Source organism: Panthera onca, chromosome C1, assembly GCF_046562875.1.
Source record: "Panthera onca isolate mPanOnc1 chromosome C1, mPanOnc1 haplotype 2, whole genome shotgun sequence".
Taxonomy (NCBI): Eukaryota; Metazoa; Chordata; class Mammalia; order Carnivora; family Felidae; genus Panthera; species Panthera onca.
Window position 1 is genome coordinate 54933401 of NC_138346.1, and position 22153 is coordinate 54955553.

The following is a 22153-nucleotide window of genomic DNA, read 5'->3' on the forward strand; positions in this document are numbered from 1 at the left end:
CAGGCAATTAGAGAAGAAATTAAAAAATATATGGAAACAAACGAAAATGAAAATACAACAATCCAAACGCTTTGAGACGCAGCGAAGGCAGTCCTGAGAGGAAAATACATTGCAATCCAGGCCTATCTCAAGAAACAAGAAAAATCCCAAATACAAAATCTAACAGCACACCTAAAGGAAATAGAAGCAGAACAGCAAAGGCAGCCTAAACCCGGCAGAAGAAGAGAAATAATAAAGATCAGAGCAGAAATAAACAATATAGAATCTAAAAAAACTGTAGAGCAGATCAACGAAACCAAGAGTTGGTTTTTTGAAAAAATAAACAAAATTGACAAACCTCTAGCCAGGCTTCTCAAAAAGAAAAGGGAGATGACCCAAATAGATAAAATCATGAATGAAAATGGAATGATTACAACCAATCCCTCAGAGATACAAATAATTATCAGGGAATACTATGAAAAATTATATGCCAACAAATTGGACAACCTGGAAGAAATGGACAAATTTCTAAACACCCACACTCTTCCAAACCTCAATCAGGAGGAAATAAAAGCTTGAACAGACCCATAACCAGCGAAGAAATTGAATCGGTTATCAAAAATCTCCCAACAAATAGGAGTCCAGGACCAGTTGGCTTCCCAGGGGAGTTCTACCAGACGTTTAAAGCAGAGATAATACCTATCTTTCTCAAGCTATTCCAAGAAATAGAAAGGGAAGGAAAACTTCCAGACTCATTCTATGAAGCCAGTATTACTTTGATTCCTAAACCAGACAGAGACCCAGTAAAAAAAGAGAACTACAGGCCAATATCTCTGATGAAGATGGATGCAAAAATTCTCAGTAAGATACTAGCAAATCGAATTCAACAGCATATAAAAAGAATTATTCACCATGATCAAGTGGGATTCATTCCTGGGATGCAGGGCTGGTTCAACATTCGCAAATGGATCAACGTGATACATCACATTAACAAAAAAAAAGAGAAGAACCATATGATCCTGTCAATCGATGCAGAAAAGGCCTTTGACAAAATCCAGCACCCTTTCTTAATAAAAACCCTTGAGAAAGTCGGGATAGAAGGAACATACTTAAAGATCATAAAAGCCATTTATGAAAAGCCCACAGCTAACATCATCCTCAACGGGGAAAAACTGAGAGCTTTTTCCCTGAGATCAGGAACATGACAGGGATGCCCACTCTCACCACTATTGTTTAACATAGTGCTGGAAGTTCTAGCATCAGCAATCAGACAACAAAAGGAAATCAAAGGCATCAAAATTGGCAAAGGTGAAGTCAAGCTTTCGCTTTTTGCAGATGACATGATATTATACATGGAAAATCCAATAGACTCCACCAAAAGTCTGCTAGAACTGATACATGAATTCAGCAAAGTTGCAGGATACAAAATCAATGTACAGAAATCAGTTGCATTCTTATACACTAACAATGAAGCAACAGAAAGACAAATAAAGAAACTGATCCCATTCACAATTGCACCAAGAAGCATAAAATACCTAGGAATAAATCTAACCAAAGATGTAAAAGATCTGTATGCTGAAAACTATAGAAAGCTTATGCAGGTAATTGAAGAAGATATAAAGAAATGGAAAGACATTCCCTGCTCATGGATTGGAAGAATAAATATTGTCAAAATGTCAATACTACCCAAAGCTATCTACACATTCAATGCAATCCCAATCAAAATTGCACCAGCATTCTTCTGGAAACTAGAACAAGCAATCCTAAAATTCATATGGAACCACAAAAGGCCCCGAATAGCCAAAGTAATTTTGAAGAAGAAGACCAAAGCAGGAGGCATCACAATCCCAGACTTTAGCCTCTACTACAAAGCTGTAATCATCAAGACAGCATGGTATTGGCATAAAAACAGACACATAGACCAATGGAATAGAATAGAAACCCCAGAACTAGCCCCACAAACGTATGGCCAACTCATCTTTGACAAAGCAGGAAAGAACATCCAATGGAAAAAAGACAGTCTCTTTAACAAATGGTGCTGGGAGAACTGGACAGCAACATGCAGAAGGTTGAAACTAGACCACTTTCTCACACCATTCACAAAAATAAACTCAAAATGGATAAAGGACCTGAATGTGAGACAGGAAACCATCAAAACCTTAGAGGAGAAAGCAGGAAAAGACCTCTCTGACCTCAGCCGTAGCAATCTCTTACTCGGCACATCCCCAAAGGCAAGGGAATTAAAAGCAAAAGTGAATTACTGGGACCTTATGAAGATAAAAAGCTTCTGCACAGCAAAGGAAACAACCAACAAAACGAAAAGGCAACTGATGGAATGGGAAAAGATACTTGCAAATGACATATCAGACAAAGGGCTAGTATCCAAAATCTATAAAGAGCTCATCAAACTCCACACCCGAAAAACAAATAACCCAGTGAAGAAATGGGCAGAAAACATGAATAGACACTTCTCTAAAGAAGACATCCGGATGGCCAACAGGCACATGAAAAGATGTTCAACGTCGCTCCTTATCAGGGAAATACAAATCAAAACCACACTCAGATATCACCTCACGCCAGTCAGAGTGGCCAAAATGAAGAAATCAGGAGACTATAGATGCTGGAGAGGATGTGGAGAAACAGGAACCCTCTTGCACTGTTGGTGGGAATGCAAATTGGTGCAGCCGCTCTGGAAAGCAGTGTGGAGGTTCCTCAGAAAATTAAAAATAGACCTACCCTATGACCCAGCAATAGCACTGCTAGGAATTTATCCAAGGGATACAGGAGTACTGATGCATAGGGGCACTTGTACCCCAATGTTTATAGCAGCACTCTCAACAATAGCCAAATTATGGAAAGAGCCTAAATGTCCATCAACAGATGAATGGATAAAGAAATTGTGGTTTATATACACAATGGAATACTACGTGGCAATGAGAAAAAATGAAATATGGCCTTTTGTAGCAACGTGGATGGAACTGGAGAGTGTGATGCTAAGTGAAATAAGCCATACAGAGAAAGACAGATACCATATGGTTTCACTCTTATGTGGATCCTGAGAAACGTAACAGAAACCCATGGGGGAGGGGAAGAAAAAAAAAAAAGAGGTTAGAGTGGGAGAGAGCCAAAGCATAAGAGACTGTTAAAAACTGAGAACAAACTGAGGGTTGATGGGGGGTGGGAGGGAGGGCAGGGTGGGTGATGGGTATTGAGGAGGGCACCTTTTGGGATGAGCACTGGTTGTTGTATGGAAACCAATTTGACAGTAAATTTCATATATTAAAAAATAAAAAAAATTAAAAAAAAATAAAAGCAAAAAAAAAAATAGACTAGATTTTGTATGTTTGGGCTTTTTTCTTTTCTTTTAGCTGAGATTTGAATTATTTTTAGTGCTATACACTTTTTTTACTGCATGTTCTTGTAAGTGTATAATGTTCTTAGGAATTCTATTTTAGGTAAATCTAAGAAGGCAGGAAAATCAAATGCATTTCTATACCTTTATTTTCTTAACTGACTCTAATACCCTAGTGCAAAAACATATGATCATATTTTGATATTTTCTTTATTATAACTTAGAAAGTTCAAACTAATGTGATTATAAAGTTTGAGGGATTTGAAATTTGATACTTCAGTGGTCAAAATGAAGAACTTTAGAAGGATGGTGTCTCCTTAATCTATACTTTATCCCATTTTAATTTAGTGTCATTTTTGGTATGAAGATGCAAGTGCCACAGTTGTAAGAGTTGGAAAATACTCTACAGAGTGCAAGACAAAGGAAGCTGTGGAAATTCTCCACCAGCAGTTCAATAAGTATATCATGCCCTCAGTGCCTCAGCAAGAAGAAAGGATTCAGGAGATCAGTGACCTAGCCCAGCGCTTATATGGTGAGGTCTTTTTAAAAATATCCAGCAATTTGCCATTGAACAAATCTATAGCCACCTAATCCAGCAGAAAGCAGAGCATGGCAGGCCTTCAGGGTCCTCACTGTAGCAACTACTTGGGGGAAGAGACTCAAGATAAGAGCCCATCTCTATAAAAGTAAGCAGGAGGGAAAATAGGAAGTAACTTCTGCCTGCAGGAGAGGAGGCCTTTGGATTTTCACTATATTGTGTAAACCCTCCTTCTCTGTGTTCTTTTCTCCCCTATTCCTGTCGCTCATCCCCAGGGTAGTAAAACCAGAACAATGCTCCGCTTATTCCAGTGTATTTTATCCACTGTATTCTATTCAGTTTCCAAACACACTAACTTCTCACAAAGACCAAGACAAGTTAAATCCCCCTCCCATTATTCATCATCCTGCATCCTGCTTTGTCTGCATTCCTGGCCCTTATCACCACCTGACAAATTGTATAGTTATTTGTCTATTGCCTGGCTTTTACACCAGACTGTAAGCTCCATGAGAGAAGGGATTTTGCCTGTTAGTTTACTGCTTTGTGGTATGTACTAAGTACTTCACAAATATTTGGTGAATAAATGAATCATTAAGTAAATACCTTGTATAAATAAATGAATGTCATCAATCTTCATCTGCTCAGTATGAAAGCTATGCAATTTTCAAAATTTTCATCGAGTAAGATGCTTTAGGAATATTATTTTAACTCTTACAGGCTACCCAAACATCATTGGACCCAGAATTTTAATGCAAATAAATTTATCTAAAAAAATTTGAATACCTATTATCTATGAAGAGGTGTGATTGATTTAAAGACAAATAAAACTTAGTTTCTTCATTTGAGAATCCACAACCTAGGCCTAGAAGTCATGTTATGGTTAATGCAGTAAGAAAGGTATGAAAAGTGAGTATTGGTTTGCTAGGGTTAACATCACAAGATACCATAGACTGGGCAGCTGGAACAACAGAAATTCATTTCCTCACAGTTCTGGAGGCTGGAAGTCCAAGATCACAAGGTTGAGGTGCTGACAGGATTGGTGTTGCCTGAGGCTTCTTTCCTTGGCTGGCTGCCGGCTGAGTTCTTGCTGCCTTTTCATACAGGCATTCCTCTTTGCACAGGCTCACATTGGTGTCTCTCCCTCATCTTTTGTGGGAGGGATCCAGTCATATTGGATTAGGGCCCGTCCTAATGGCCTCATTTTTACTTAATCACCTCTTGAAGGACCTTATCTCCAAATGTGGTAACATTCTGAGATACTGGAGGTTGAGGCTTCAATTTACGAATTCTGGAGGAGACATAGTTCAGCTCATAACAACGTGAAATACAGCTTAGTCTAAGCCATGGAGTCTGTAATCCTGGTTTCAAATCCCTGCTCCTGCAATGATTGTCTGGGTAACCTGAGACTCTTTGAGTCTCAGTTTTGTCATATGTAAAATGCGATAGAACCTAGAGAATCCAAGGAGAATTACATTAATGCGTATAAAGTGCTTAGCCATAACCTGTTAACAACAGGGATGAGCCTTAAAGACATAATGCCAAGTGAAAGAAGCCAAACACAAAAAGACAAATATTATGTGATTCCACTTACAGCAGGGACCCAGAGTAGTCGGATTTAAGAGATAGAAAGTAGAGTAGTGGTTACCAGGAGTTAGGGGCAGAGAGAAATGGGAGCTGTTTTTTAATGGGTACAGAGTTTCAGTTTGGAAAGATGAAAAAGTTGTGGAGATGGATAGTGGTGATGGCTGCACAACAATGAGAATGTATTCAATGCCACTGTACTGCACACTCAAAAATGGTTGAAATGGTAAATGAATGAATGAATGAATGAATGAATGAATAAATAAATAAATAAATAAATAAATAAATAAATAAAATACAACGTTTAGCCATAGTCAAACAATGAACACTCACTACATGGTAGCTATTTTTATTGTTATTCAGGTAGAGAGAAAAAAAATCTAGGCAGGCAAAGATTAAGAACATTTCAGAGATATTGCTATTTGAAGTAGATCTTGAAGAGTACATAGGGTTTTGACAGCAGAGAGTGGGGGAAGGGTATTCTTGGTATAGGAAAGAATACTCTGGCTATGGGGATTCGCAGGGGGAGAGTTGCTGGTTCAGTTTGACCAGAACTAAATGTGTGAGGGAACTAGGGTGGCATACGTTTGGGAGAAGCACCTTGAAACTATATTATGGAGGGCTTTGAATCCATGAATAAAGAATGATTGAATGTTCAAAAACAGGAGAAAATGGATTAGAGTGGAGCTTTAAGAATATTAACAAAGCAACATGGTTTAGGCTACATGAAAGTGATGTGGTACAGCAGATTTGTAACCATTTTCCTAGGGTACCTGTTTTTCATGCCTTCATTCATTTATTTATCTATTCAACAAGTATTTATTAAGCACTTACTATCTACCAGCCTTTACACCAGATACTGGGGAAATGAATTAACACCCTAGCAGAGTTTGTTTGTTTGTTTGTTTGTTTTCTGCTAAGGATTTGACCTCAAAAAATAGTTGTTTTGTTTTGTTTTGTTTTGTTTTTTGTCTTTTGTCCCTTCTCCTCACCAGGTTTTGAAGAAGGGCAGAAATATGCTGAGAAAATAGTGGCAAAACACAAAGAGGTTCTTGAATCTATCACTGAATTATGCGTCTCTCTCACAGAGCTTGAAGAAAAGCTGAAGGTAATTTCTTCTTCCCAGAGTATGTATTTTCAAGTGATATAAATAAAAATGTGTTGATAAGTGTCTTCTGGTCCAAAGATGTTCTAATGGAAATTCTCAAGGGACATAATGTGCACATTTGTTTCACAGCTTTCTAACATAATTATCTGGGTGTTTCTGATAATTAATTCTGTTTCTTTTCCATCACTGCAGAGAAAAATATTGCTGGGAATGAGGGCTAAACACAATTAAGGTGTCTCATTTACATTTTCATGGATCACATCCTAAAGGATAAATGTATGCCATTAAAATCAAAGTAAAGTCTGTATTAAGTAGCCTTATACTTTCATTCCCAGATAATAAATGTAAGGGTTCTTTTTCCTTCCAAATTGTGGCCCCGGAGAAAATAAAACTAAATCTTCACGTATTAGATTCATTGAACATTTAGCTTCATGGAAGTATTGAACTAATCATTAGCATCTTTCATGAAGTAATAAGCTGATGGAATAAAAAATAGAAAATATGTTGATGTCTAATCCCTAGGCAAAAATCCAGTTATGAGAGAGAAATGCATATATTATTTTGTCTGTATTTTATGAAAACTAGCTTCATTAGTACTATTTTAACAACTGGCTGAAAGAACTAGTTACTTAAGATGTAGAGAATGACAAGGTAATTAAGAGCACAAGCCGTAGAGTAAAATACAGCTGCCTCAGAATACCAATTCTCCAAATAACTGGATTTGTGATTTGGGGCAAGTTACTTCATCTCTTTGAGTCTCAGTTTCTTGATCTATAAAATGGAGGAAATAGGGGATCCTAATCACAGAGTAACCCTGAGGATTGAATGTGAAGACACCCATGGTTATTGTGATTATTGTTGATATGGAGACATAATGGTGCTCTTGCAGTTCAGAGCAGAATTCTATTTCTAGCAACCTTTTTTTTTTCTGTATGAATTTCCACATCATAAATTTGAGTACTCAGTCCATTCAGAATAGTTTGCTTATCTTTTAACTGAGTGGATGACCAAATTATCTTTTTTCTTTAAGAAACAGATTTTCAACTTTTTTTCTTTTTTTATTTTACCATTTAATTAACACTGCAATGAACATCTTCGTGCATAAAGATTTTTTTTTTCTCTTGTATTGTTACCTACACATAAGCTCTCCAGGGCAGATTTGGGTAAATGAGTACAAAATTGTTAATGTTCCTAATATACATACGTTAAATTAAATTCCACAAATATTTTAGAATTTTAATGCCATCAATAATGTATGAATGTGCCATGGGTCTTATATTATCTTTTTAAACAATGATCATTTCCTCCCCACCTCCATCCAACCCTCCGAGGATCTGTTTCTTCTCTTGACTTCCAGGACACAGCTTGAAAACTGCTACTTCCCCTGACTCTTTGCTCTTTACTATCTACAACATCCCTCCCATTTCTGTTGTACTTCTTCAAGTGAGGTCCACTTAATAAAATTTACTCTCTCAAAGTGATATTCCTTTCTGCTTTCACCTTCATGGCCGTTCTTTCTGAAAGCTCTACCCACTCCCTCTCCTCACTTCCTCATTTCCCATTCTTGTTACACCCCTGTAATCAGGATTGCACCCTCTTTTTCTTATTCCCAACACATCACTTGGATTCCCTTTTGCACTAGTCAGGAGCATCCTGATTATACATTCCAGCTGGATTACGCTTCCTAATGCTAATGTCATTTTTACACTCAAAACACTTGACTACAAATTCTTCATTGCTTACTATATAAAGTTTAAACTCAAGGCCTTCTGGTATTCCAAGGCTGTCTTTCCAAATCAGTGTGCTTCTATACTCATCGTAGGCTCCTGTCTCACTGGTCTGCTACCCCACATTTCTGAGTTTTCTCCTCCTAAACCTTCCTGTACATGACCTTCTCTCTCTGCTTATCTAAATTTTACTATCTCTCAAAGCCAAACCTAAATGCTGCCTCCTCCACAGTTCCTTTGTGGTCTGGGTCCCTGCCTCTCTGATTCCCCCATTCTTTCCTACTGTGATCATCACATATAACTACCATTAGTACCCCAAACCATTTACTCCATTACACCTGAAGAAACCCTATGACTCTGTTCAGCTTAGGGTCCCACACATTTAACACTATTCTTTGCCTGAAGCTTGTTCTCCAGAAAGAGTTGTGGCATTTGTAGTAAAAACTCAAAGGATTGATACAGAGAAGAAAAATCATTCAATACATAGCTCAAAAAGATGTGATTTGGGTGGATATAAAAGTGAGGAAGAGCCTCTCTGGCAAGAGACACGGGCATCAGCAAGGCTCTTACCAGTTACAGCCTGAACAAAAGCTTGTCAAAGAATGCTTACTAACAGTTTACATATGTTTGCATGAAAGCATAAACATCTAGTTTTTATGTTTTTAAGGTTGGTGCTATGGCTCTTTTGTAGGGGTTATTAAAAATAGGCCCAGAAATCCCTATCAAGGCTAAAATAGTGATAATAATCCTTTCTATTTGGGTAGCAATTTGAGATTTACAAAGTCTTTTCATATATATTACTTCAGTGATTTGCAAATAATCTTGTGATGGTAGTAAAGCAAATGTTGTTTTCCTTGTTTTAGAGGTGAAGTTCAAAGAATGTAAAAGTGCTTTGCCCGGGGCCTCACCATCAGTAGTGGAGGTTCTGGAATTAGATACAATTCAAACTCTAGCATTCTTTCCACAACAACCACCATTTTGGAATTAGATGTCAAGTGTGTACCAAAGCAGAGTAACTTAACCAATAGCACAAACCAGCTTAAGTTTTAGAGTTAGACTAAAAGTTGAGTCTCCCCAGTAAGCATCTCCCCAAATTCTCTGAGTCCATATAGCACGTTGAGCACATTGAGGAACATGCTGTTTCTTTAAGGCCCATCTGACCATGGGCCTGATCATGTTTCAGGTGGAATAGGGAATGTTCTGGTGCAGTATAATTAATCATCCTAAATGTGGTGTACCTGATGCTCCTTTTACCTTTCCAAAGTCTTCTCAGCCCCCACAGGGGTTCCCTGGCAGCTTGCAAACACCTATACTTCCATGACTAAAACAGCCCTATGAGCTACAGGAGCAAAATATCATCATCCACATGAAGCATCCTTTGTTCTCAATTGTTTTTTCTTTAACATACTCAGTGATATCTCCTTCCTCTCTTCCTGAGTCTCCCAAATATTTACTTACGTAAAATCTCTGGATTTCCTCTTTGCTCTCCCCCAGAACCTTCAGACATTTCTTCCTCCTCACCACTCCCCCAGACTTTCCTAATGGCTTAGACTGCCATGCACAATGTTTTTTTTTTTCTCCTCTGGAAAACGCTCCCTGTAGGTGCATCCTATTAGAGCAATGACTTTGTTCCTGCTGGGCTTTTGAACCACCAGTTTTTACCGGCAATGAACTTGATCAAAGGAGTGAGGTAGGAGGGGAGCTGGAAACTTCACAAGATAATTTTGTAAGTCACATCCTGGGCTGGGCATAGTCACTCTCCTGTAGAGTACATTTGCTGAAAGGTTGCAAGTGGCTTATGTTTTCTTCCAAGTGGTTGTTGTGTAGCACTGTGCCTCCATCTTTCCTGGCCCAGACTCTGACTAACCATCTCTTTGTACAGCAGGGAGACATTTTAAAAATGAATCTGAATTTGGAAGATCTCCATGATGACTTCGTTGACCTGCTAAAAGAACCAGCAAGAAATAAGCAGACACTATTCAATGAAGAAAGAAATAAGGTAATGAAAACCATGTAGTCTCAGTTTTGCATTTTGAGATTAGAATCCCTTTTCATTGAAAAATAAAGTGAATTAAAGCCTTCTTATCTATCTGAATCAAATCTTTCAATGTGATTGCCCTCATCCTGTACCTCCTTTCTACCCTTTACTTAGTACTTCTCCCACCTAAGTTATTTCCCTCTGAGCACTTCCTATTGAATACTGGGACCATAGTAGTTCACAGTGGTATTGGGATAGCTGTTTAGTCACCATACTGTCACTCCAAACCACTCTTTTTTTAAGTTTATTTATTTATTTTGAGAGAGAGAACACTCGTGTGAGTGTGAGTGGGGGAGGGGAAGACAGAGAGGGAGAGAAAGAATCCCAAGCAGGCTCCACACTGTCAGCATGGAGCCCAATGCAGGACTCGAACCCATGAACTGTGAGATCATGACCTGAGCCAAAATCAAGAGTCAGATTCTTAACAGACTGAGCCACCCAAGAGCCCCCCAAACCACTTCTGTCACACCACCAAGCTATGATTTTGTTGTTTTACATTACCCACTAGAAAACCATAATACATGAAATTAACTTTTTTAAAACTGCATGTATGTATGTATGTATTTTGGGGGATGGGAGGGCAGAGAGAGAAGGAGACAAATGATCTGAAGTGGGCTCTGTGCTAACAGCAGAGAGCCCGATGTGGGGGTGGAACTCACTGTGAGATCATGACCTGAGCTGAAGTCAGATGCTTAACCAAATGAGACACCCGGGTGCCCAAAATTAGCTTGTATCTTGTTCCCACAGAAGTTACTTCTAAGATGATATTTCCATGTACATATACTAAAACATAGAACCCAACTGAAATATAAATACTAAAGTACAAAAATGTTTAAATTACTTTAAAATTTATGTATTACAGATAATTTGAGCATGTACCAAAAACTGCAAACATTCACAAAATGCAAATATTTTATGATTTCAAAAGCATTATTTAAATCACATCATTATGCAATTTTTGGTATAAGTTGCTCACTCTTTATTCATAGCTGCTGGACTATAATTAGCTCTTGTCTTTTTGCTTTGCCAGTTTTGCTTCCAATGTTCCTCTCTCTCCCAAGGAACTGAAGGAACAAATAGAGTCAACATTATTCTCAACTGTCCCCAAATTAATAAAGTATGCTTCTTGTGATATGAGAGTTTAAAATAAATATCTCCCCACTTGTTGTAGTTATCTCATGGAAAAAGATTTATCTTTCCTTAAAGTCATTACCATTCTTAGATCTTCTATATAGGTCGTGTTCCATAGGTTCAATCTTTGTCAAGGTCTAGTGCAATTATACAACCTCCAGACAGCAAGTGTCATTACGCAAACTGACTTTGTTGTTGGATGGCCTTGAAGCCCTTAAACCCTGATTCCACCCTGAGGCAAAGGAAAGCTGCCAAACCTTGATTACTTTGTTAAACCTTAGTCTTATGTCTAATGATCTTTGGTTATTGTGATTGGTCTAAATCAGGTCTTCTCAATCTCAGCACTGCTGACATTTTGGCCCAGAGAATTCTTTGCTGTGGAGAGCTGTCCTGTGCATTACAGGATATATAGCAACATTCCTGGCCTCTATCAACTAGATGCCAGTGGCACGCCTCCCCCACCCACCCAGTTGTCACAGCTAAAAAATGTCCATGGACATTGCCAAATGTTCCCTGGGGAGCAAAATCACCCTCAATTGAGACCAAGTGGTTGAAATAAAAAAAGAATAACACTAAATGCATCAATGTTCATTCTTTCCTCCTTCCTTTCTTTTCTTTTATTCTCAAGTCAGTTAACATACAGTGTAGTCTTGGCTTTAGGAGTAGAATCCAGTGATTTATCACTTACATATGACACCCAGTACTCATTCTAACAAGTGCCCTCCTTAATGCCCAGCGCCCATTTAGCCACTTCCCCCCACCCATCTCCCCTCCAGCAACCCTCAGTGTGTTCTCTATATTTATAGTTTCCCTCCCTTTCTGTTTTTTATCTTATTTTTCCTTCTCTTCCTCTATGATCATCTATTAAGTTTCTCAAATTCCACACATGAGCAAAATCATATGATACCTGTCTTTCCCTGACTTATTCCACTTAGCAAAATATCCTCCAGTTGCAAAATATCCTCCAATGGCAAAGTTTCATTCTTTTTCATTGCCAAGTAACATTCCATTGTGTGTGTATGTATGTAATATATACATACCACATTTTCTTAATCCATTCATCAGTTAATGGACATTTGGGCTTTTCCATAATTTGGCTATTGTTGAAAGTGCTGCTATAAACATTGGGGTGCATGTACACATGCCCCTTCAAAACAGCATTTTGTATCCTTGTGATAACTTCCTAGTAGTACAATTGCTTGCTTTAAGGTATTTCTATTTTTAATTTTTTGAGGAGCCTCCACACTATTTTCCAGACTGGCTGCACCAGCTTGCATTCCCACCAACAGTGCAATAGGGTTCCCCTTTCTCCACATCCTCACCAACATCTGTTGTTTCCTGAGTTAATTTTAGCCACTCTGACCAGTGTGAGGTGGTATCTGAGTGTGGTTTTGATTTGTATTTCCCTGATGGTGAGCAATGTTGAGCATCTTTTCATGTGTCTGTTGACCATCTGGCTGTCTTCTTTGGAAAAGTGTCTATTCATGTCTTCTGCCCATTTCTACTGGATTATTTGTTTTGGGTGTTGAGTTTGGTAAGTTCTTTATAGATTTTGGACAACCCTTTATTGGATATGTCGTTTGCAAATATCTTCTCCCATTCCACCAGTTGCCTTTTGGTTTTGTTGATTGTTTCCTTTGCTGTGCCATAGCTTATTACCTTGATGAGGTCCCAACAGTTCATTTTTTGCTTTTATTTCTCTTGCCTTTAGAGATATGTCAAGTAAGAAGTTTCTGCAACCCAGGTCAAAGAGGTTGCTGCCTATTTTCTCCTATAGGATCTTGATGGTTTCCTGTCTCACATTTAGGTCTTTCATCCATTTTGAATTTATTTTTGTTCATCACATCTTTTTTTTATTAACAAAAAAGTTTAATGTTTATTTTTGAGAGAGCCAGACACAGTACAAGTAGAGGAAGAGCAGAAAGAGAGGGAGATACAGACTTTGAAACAGGCTCTCGGCTCTAAGCTGTCAGCACAGAGCCCAAAGTAGGGCTTGAACTCACAAATCACAAGATCATGACCTGAGCCGAAGTCAGACACTTAACTGACTGAGCCACCCGGGCACCACTGTGCATCTCATCTTCTTAACTAAGTTTCCAGGAGATACTAAATTCCTCTTATCTTTTAAATTCTGCACATTTGTCTGCACTGCCAACCAACCCACATTTATTAAGACTTAAAGTGAAGGTTATTGTTACCAAAGCAAGCAATTTATTGCTTTGCTTTTAATTCATTTATTTTATTGCTTTTATTTATTTTTCTTAGAAGAAAAATTAAATGAACAGATGGTTTTAAATAAAAAATCAAGATTTATTTTCATTGAGAAATTGGTTTTATTTTAATATAAATTAAAAGGTGATAGATCATCTGTTATTTAGTATAAAAGTGAAGGAACAAAACAGGGATATCCACACTCACCACTGTTATTTAACAAGTACTGGAAGTCCTAGCCTCAGCAATCATACAACAAAAAGAAATGAAAGGTATTCAAATCAGCAAGGAAGAAGTAAAATTTTCACTATTTGCAGATGACATGATACTCTATATAGCAAACTCAAAAGACTCTACCAAAAAATTACTAGAATTCATAATGAATTCAGTAAAGTTGTAGGATACAAAATCAACACACAAAAATCTGCTGCATTTCTATACACCAATAATGAAGCAGCAGAAATAGAAATTAAGAAATCAATCCCATTTACAATTGCACCAAAAACAATTTGGTTAGGAATAAACCTTACTAAAGAGGTAAAAGACCTATACTCTCAAAACTATAAAACACTGATGAAAGAAATGGAAAATGATACAAAGGAATGGAAAGATATTCTGTGCTCATAGATTGGAAGAATAAATATTGTTAAAGTTTTACAATAGCCAAATAGTCAAAGCAACTTTGCAAAAGAAAAGCAAAGCTGGAGGCATCACAATTCCAGACTTCAAGTTATATTACCGAAGTGTAGTAGTCCAAAACAGTACATTACTGGCACAAAAAAAGACACACAGGTCAATAGTACAGCCCTGAGGACCCAGAAATGAACCCACAAGTATATAGTCAATTAATCTTCAACAAAGCAGGAAAGAATATCCAGTGAGAAAAAATACAGTCTCTTCAACAAATGGTGTTGGTAAAACTGGAGAGCAACATGTAGAAGAATGAAACTAGACCACTTTCTTACACCATACACAAAAATAAATTTGAAATGTAATACATGAAGACATAAACATCCTAGAGGAGAATATGCAGTAACCTCCTTGACATCGGCTATAGCAACTTCTTTCTAGACATGTCTCCTGAGGCAAGTAAAAAAAGCAAAAATAAACTATTGGGACTTCATCAAAATAAAAAACTTCTACACAGTGAGGGGAACAATCAACAAAACTAAAAGACAGCCAACAGAATGGGAGAAGCTATTTGCAAATGACATACCTGTTGAAGGGTTTGTATCCAAAATCTATAAAGAACTTACCAAACTCAACATCCCCCAAAACAAATAATCCAGTTAAGAATTGGGCACAACACATGAAAAGACATTTTTCAAAAGGCATACAAATGGCCAGCACACACATGAAAAGATGCTCAACATCACTAGTCATCAGGGAAATACAAATCAAAACTATAATGACATATCACCTCACACCTGTCAGAATGGCTAAACACAACAGAAGATACCTGTGTTAGTGAAGATGTGGAGAAAGAGGAACCCTTTTACACTATTGGTGGGAATACAAACTGGTGCAGCAACTCTGGAAACAGTATGGAGCTTCCTCAGAAAGTCAAAAATAGAACTACCCTACAATCCAGCAATTGTACTACTAAGTATTTACTCAAACTATACAAAAATACTAATTCAAAGGGATACATGCACCTCAATGTTTATAGCAGCATTATCTACAATAGCCAAATTATTAAAACAGCCCAAATATGTCCATCAACTGATGAATGGATAAAGAAGATGTGGTGTGTCCATACACACACACACACACACACACACACACACACACACACACAATGGAATATTATTCAGCCATAAAAAATAATGAAATCATACCATTTGCAAGGACATGGATGGAACAAGAGGGTATTATACTAAGTGAAATAAGTTAGTCAGAGAAAGACAGACACCATATGATTTTACTCATGTGGAATTTAAGGAACAAAACAAATGAGCAAAGGAAAAAGAGAGAGAGAGAGGCAAACCAAGAAACTGACTCTTAACTACAGAGAACAAACAAACTAATGATTACCAGAGGGGAGGGGAATGGGTTAAATAGGTAATGGGGATTAAGGAGAGCATTTGTTGTGATGAGGACCAGGTATTGTATGGAACTGTTGAATCACTATATTTTATACTTAAAACTAATATTACATTATATATTAACTAACTGGAATTTAAATAAAAACTTAAAAAAAGTAAAGAGAACAATTCTACCAGACTATTACAATAATATACTCATCACAGGATTTTCTCTTGGTGATAATAAAGTGCTTCTCATTTTTCTAACCCCAAAATGCAGCAGGTGGAATTAGGCAATTTAGTAAATGCAGTGCCCGTTGCACTGCTAACAGATTAGAGATAGTGTCTTCCCTCCAAGGTGAGCACCAAAGCCAAACCCATAGTAATATTTGAAAACTCCTAAGGTTAAACAGACACCCAGAATATTAAGAGACTCCCCCAAAACCACAGAACTATTCAGTAGAGGATGCAGGCTTACAATGCCCACATTTAGAGTTATAGAATTCAAGTGCTACAAGGGATTTAACAATCATCTGATCAAATCTCATTTTATAGTTGAGGAAACTGAGACTAAAAGAGATAAAATATTTTGCCCTCCAAGAATCATAGAAAGTAGTGTCGGCATCGGGCAGGCAGTGCCATTCTCCTGAATTTCAGACACGTTAACTTTTTCTGTAAGACCGAAAGTGAGCTCTAAGGAACGGCTCTGTGTAAATAAGCTGCTTTGTAATGACACTGCAGATTCCCCTGCCAACCTGTTCCCTCACTCTTCCCCTTCATCTGTTTACATGATGATTAATAAAGCAATAGCATGGAAGTACTTTTTTTTGGTATTAATAAGGACTTTTAATTCTATGAGATAGATCTGTAAGTTAAGGGTTTTCCTGGGCCACAAAGGAAATCATAGCCAGAAAATGATGTTGCCAGTTTAAGACTCAGGTATATTAGTTAATTCTCATAGGTTAAAGATACTGCCAACAAAAGCAGGGAATTTGGGAGCCTACTCTGAACTGAGCTCATTTAAACTACATACTTAAATAGAATCATTCATTTTTGCAGGGAAGTAAAAGAATTCAATCCTGTATGACTCAGAGTCAGGGACACACAGGCAGTGAAGGCATCAATCCCCACTGCACAATGGTGTTCTGTGGTTGCACCCCAAGAAGAGCAAGAAATATAAAACAAATTTATGTTTTCAAAGTTCCCCTCAATATACATACATTATCTCAGGGTCTAGTTTGGAGATAACATATCATAGAAATGACAATTTAAAAATTTAAGAACCAGTTACTTAACTTTCCCCACAGTCTTAGAACCAGACTAATATGGGAGAACAGTTGCTCAGATGGAAGAGATCATAAGACCCACAGGTTAATGGATACTGTCTCACCTCACGGAGAAAGTTGTCTGGATTCACCTGCTTGAATAAAGTACATAACTGCAAAAAAGAAAAAAAAATGGCATATAGTGTTAATGCTTGCTTAATTACAGGTGGCAACATCAAAAATATCTATTGTAAGTACTTGTTATCATTTGCCTTATAATTTATTATTTTTATAAATTCAAGTTTAATTGACACACAATGTTATATTAGTTTCAGGTATGTAACATAGTTATTCGACAGGTCTATACCTTATGCTATGCTCACCATAGCTGTAGCTACCATCGGTCACCACACAGTGCTATTATGACACCGTTGGTCATATTCCCTATGCTGTACCTTTTATCCTCATGACTTAGCTGGAAGTGTGTACTTCTCATTCCCTTTCACCTATTTTGTCCATCCCCCTCTGGCAACCATTAGTTTGTTCTCAGTATTTGAGTCTGTTTCTGCTTGTAGTTTGTTTATTCATTTGTTTTATTTTTCAGATTCTACATACAAGTAAAGTCCTGTGGTATTTTTCTTTCTCTGACTTATTTCACTTAGCATAAATACCCTGTAGGTCTGTCCAAATGTCCCAATAGCAAGATCTCATTTTTTATGACTGAGTAATATTCCATTGTGTGTATATGTGTGTGTATGTGTATATCTATATCTATATCTATATCTATCTGTATCTGTATCTGTATCTGTATCTGTATCTGTATCTGTATCTATATCATCACATCTTCTTTATCCATTCATCTATTGACAGACACATTCATATCCTGGCTTTTGTAAATAATGTTTTAGGGGCACCTGGGTGGCTCAGGTGGTTAAGCATCCAACTCTTGATCAGCTCAGGTCATGATCTCATGGTTTGGAAGTTTAAGCCCTGCATCAGGCTCCACACCGAAAATGCCAGCCTGCTGGGGATAAGATGTTCTCTCTCTCTCTCTCTCTCTCTCTCTCTCTCTCTCTCTCCCCTTCTTTCCCTCTCTTCACTCCCCACATGCTCTATCTCCCAAAATAAATAAATAAACATTTTTTTGTTGAAGTTTTTTTTTATTTTTCATATTTTGTGAGAGAGAGACAGAGCACAAGCAGGGGAGGGGCAAAGAGAGAGGCAGACAGAGTCTGAAGCAGGCTCCAGGCTCTGAGCTGTCAGCACAGAGCCCGACGCGGGGCCTGAACTCACGAGCAGTGAGATCATGACCTGAGCTGAAGTCAGAAGCCCAACCGACTGAGCCACCCAGGTGCCCCCAATAAATAAACATTTAAAAAAAATAATGGTGTTTCAATAAACATAGGGATGTATAATCTTTTCAAACTAGTGTTTTTATTTTCTTTGGGTAAATGCCCAGTAGTGGAATTATTGGATCATATGGTATTTCTATTTTTAATTTTTTGAGGAAACTCCATATTGTTTTCCATAGTAACTGTACCAGTTTATATTCCCACCAACAGTGCATGAGGGTGCCTTTTTCTCCACATCCTCCCCAAAACCTATTATGTTTTGTCTTTTTTATTCAAGCCATTCTGAAAGGTGTAAGGTGATATCTCACTGTTGTTTTAATTTGCTTTCATCATGGAAGTACATTTATACCAATCAGTGGAGTACTCTTATCAAACTGGGTGAGGACAGCCCTGTGCCCTCTTCTAATCCTGATCACCTGGTAGGCGGCAAAGGCATTCTTAAGACATTTGCTTTGGAAAAAAATGGGAAAGGGACAAAGTGTTCTTCACCATCTTTCTGTTCTCATCTCTTTTATTTTGTCTATCCCAAGTGTGCAATGCTACCAACTTACCCCTTGGCTGCCCAAAGCCCCTTCCAAAAGCCTTCCCCAGAAATGTCTTTCATAGAGAAGTCCTGTGTTCAAGATCATTCTTTCTCTACTTCCTACTTACCTTCATTAAATCTTATTTATACCAGGATAAGAGTATTGTGGGACTATTTGGAAAGGTAAAGTCTTCTGATGTTCCCTTAAATTTACCATATAGATGGCTCCCCACTGTGTGTACTTTGAGAATTTGTGCTACACACTTACTTCAAGGGATGTAGAATATTATTATATTCTCTATTCCAAACACTCACTTTGTTTGCCTACATAGCAATGGTTGTAAATCCAAGTGGTTATGGCTATCAGTGGGAATGAAAGTTTAGAAATTGTGACAGATATAAGAACTGAGGCCACAGATTTAGGATTAATTAAAAGTTAATTGATCATTAGACATGAAAGTGGGTGAGATCTTTGAGGGGAAAAGTATAAAGAGAAGATTAGAGAACTTAAGACAAGATCACACACTATCCATATAATTAGAAGGTTGGGGAAGAAAAAGGAATCAACAAAAAGACAAACAGCAGCCAAGGATATAAGAGAAACAAGTTGAGAGTGAGCAGTGTTGTGGTGAATTAGATCAGCTTCCCAGCCATTCTGCCAGAACTTATTAAATTGATGCAAATATGCTCTGTCTGGAAATACCCCTTTCTGGAAACACACACACACACACACACACACACACACACACACACACTTTTTCCCTCTACTAATAGCAAAATGATTTTATGGTGGGGAAATGTTAAAAAAAATAGTATATGTGAATGTTTGAAAACCATTTTCATAAAGGAAACTGGTAGACCCAGAAAACTGTAACTCAGTGAGATTTAAATAGGTGAAGGGGATTAGCAGCACACTTAATTGTGATGAGCACTGAGTAATATATAGAATTGTTGAATCACTTATTGTACACCTGAAACTAATAGAATACTATATGTTAATTATACTTGAGTTTTAGAAATTAATTAATAAAAGAAGTTTTGTAAAATTCCATAATGACTTAAAAATGAAAAGCTTATTTGCCTTTGAGAATAAAGGCAAAAATGCCAAGAGCCTACATGGATTGACTCAGAAAAACTTATATTAAATTCACCTTATTTTGCTTTTGCTTTGTGAGATGACTATTTAATGGATAATTCTAGATTAGTGTCATAAGCAAATTATTCTGACTTCAAAAAGTCATTTGATAAACATATTTATGATCTCTTTCTTAAGGTAAGTGTAAGTACGTGAACTGAATAAGAGTTTGATTAGATTATAATTGTTCCAAGAATCTTAGGTAGTTCAACAGTGTTAACCTGGAAGATAGTTTGCCTTGCCTTGGGGAGACATCTGACTTTGTTCTAAACTCTGCAGTGTTCAACATTTTTATCAATGGCATTAATAGAAGAGGTAGAAAATTTTGGCTGATTAAAAACTCAGTATGAATTGGGGCACCTGGGTGGCTCAGTCGGTTAAATGTCCAACTTCAGCTCAGGTCATGATCTCATGGCTCATGAGTTAGAGCCCCGCATTGGCTCTGTGCTGACAGCTCAGAGCCTGGAGTCTGCTTCAGATTCTGTGTCTCCTTCTCTCTCTGCTCCTCCCCCACTCATGCTCTGTCTCTCTCTCTGTCTCTCTCTGTCTCTTTCTCAAAAATAAATAAATATTTAAAAAAATTTTAAAAACTCAGTATGAATAGCCACATATGGTTCTTATAAAAACACAAAAAGAACTAACATAATCACTTTAATAAAAATATATCACATAGATCAAGGAGATGTTGGTTCCATTGATTAGTTCCCATCTGGAAAGTAAATAAATCCTGGAAATAAACATATTTAGGGGAAACAGTAATAAGTTGAAATGTTTCTGGAAAAGATTTCAGAACATTCTCTCTTATTGTCAGTAGAAATTATCTGCTAGTGTTATTTGCTGTGGAAAGTATTTTTCTACCTTAGGAATTGTAGGGAGTAAAAAAATAATATTCTTGGATTCCCCTCTGAGTTTGACACCACTGAAAGAGAGTCACGGGAGTCAGGAATCAATAACTAGTAAAAGCAGGATTAGAGAATATGGCTTGGACTTTTCTAGTGGGTTTCCTAAAACTTTATCTCTGATTTAGATAGACTTGCCTACCTAAACACTTGGGTGCACAGCTAGACAACCAGAGGCTTTCTGTAGAGGGGCTTTTCATAGTTTAAATCTAACATGAATACACACATTTGGTAGAAGACAGATCCACAGGAGAGGCCTCAAAAAGTCAGAGCTGAGCATGTTCAGTCTAAACCTGCAGTTAAGTAAGTCATTTCCTCCCCAAGCAGGAGGGAAGAGTGAGAAGACTAGCCTGGACTTTTATTCAAGTTTTTCTCCTAAGCCTGTTGCAAATTTTCAGACAATTCTTAAACATTACTCTTCTCTAGAGAGACACACATTACCCAAAGAAGGCATTAAGAAGTTGCGTGGCCATGGATGACCCTCAAATCAACAAATGCCTGGTAGGAGTGGGGCTTCCCAGAAGGTGACCTTGATGATAAAAGTTCTAGAGGCAAGGCAGAAGAAGACTGGAGGTTTTAGTAGAAGAAAGAGATTGACAGACTGCGAGACCAATTTTCCAAATAGTCAAAGAGCAGTTAAAAGAAGAGAGAAATTGGACATCTTTGTCGCTCCAGGAGGCCGGTTCAGATCCGATGTTGGATACTGAGTGAAGGCATATCTTTGCTAAATATAGGAAAAGATTCTTAACACAAGTAAAGCATAAACTTCTATTCAAAGAAAAAACTCTTTCAGGAAAAGTATTCAAACATAAGCTACCAGAATGTCATAGAGAAGTTGCCTATACTGAACAGGAAGTTGGACCAAAGTCCCTATGAAAAGGAAAATAAATGCAGAGCTAAGCCGATGTAGGAAAATCAAAAGAAGGAGGGACATTTCCTACTGGATATGTGTTTATTTAGTTTTTGGTTTTTTTTTTTTTTTTTAATGAGAAGGACTTTAAAAAACTTCTGGCTTTGGGGCGCCTAGGTGGCTTAGTTGGGTAAGCATCTGACTCTTGATTTCAGCTCAGGTCATGATATCACTGTTCGTGAATTTGAGCCCTGCATTGCACTCTGTGCTGACTACAGGAAGCCTGCTTGGGATTCTCTCTCTCCCCCACTTTCTGCCCCTCCCCTGCTCATGCTCTCTCTCTCTCTCTCTCTCTCTCTCTCTCAAAATAAATAAATAAACTTAAAAAAATAATAAAAATAAAAATTCTGGCTTTTAGGCCCAGAGTTTAAACTTCTACT

The 22153-nt window shown here is 37.6% G+C and overlaps 1 protein-coding gene across 3 annotated transcripts in view; it reads left to right on the plus strand.

Moving 5' to 3' along the window:
• The window catches only part of CCDC141 (coiled-coil domain containing 141), a 203580-nt gene that overhangs the window by 174858 nt on the left and 6569 nt on the right, over window positions 1–22153 (plus strand). For 2 of the 3 annotated variants that reach the window (XM_060621973.3, XM_060621975.3), the window contains 3 exons: window positions 3680–3863; window positions 6446–6558; window positions 10168–10284. In XM_060621973.3, the coding sequence (XP_060477956.3) occupies window positions 3680–3863; window positions 6446–6558; window positions 10168–10284 (414 nt within the window). The remainder of the gene's footprint in view (window positions 1–3679; window positions 3864–6445; window positions 6559–10167; window positions 10285–22153) is intronic. The other variant, XM_060621974.3, reaches the window with a different exon arrangement.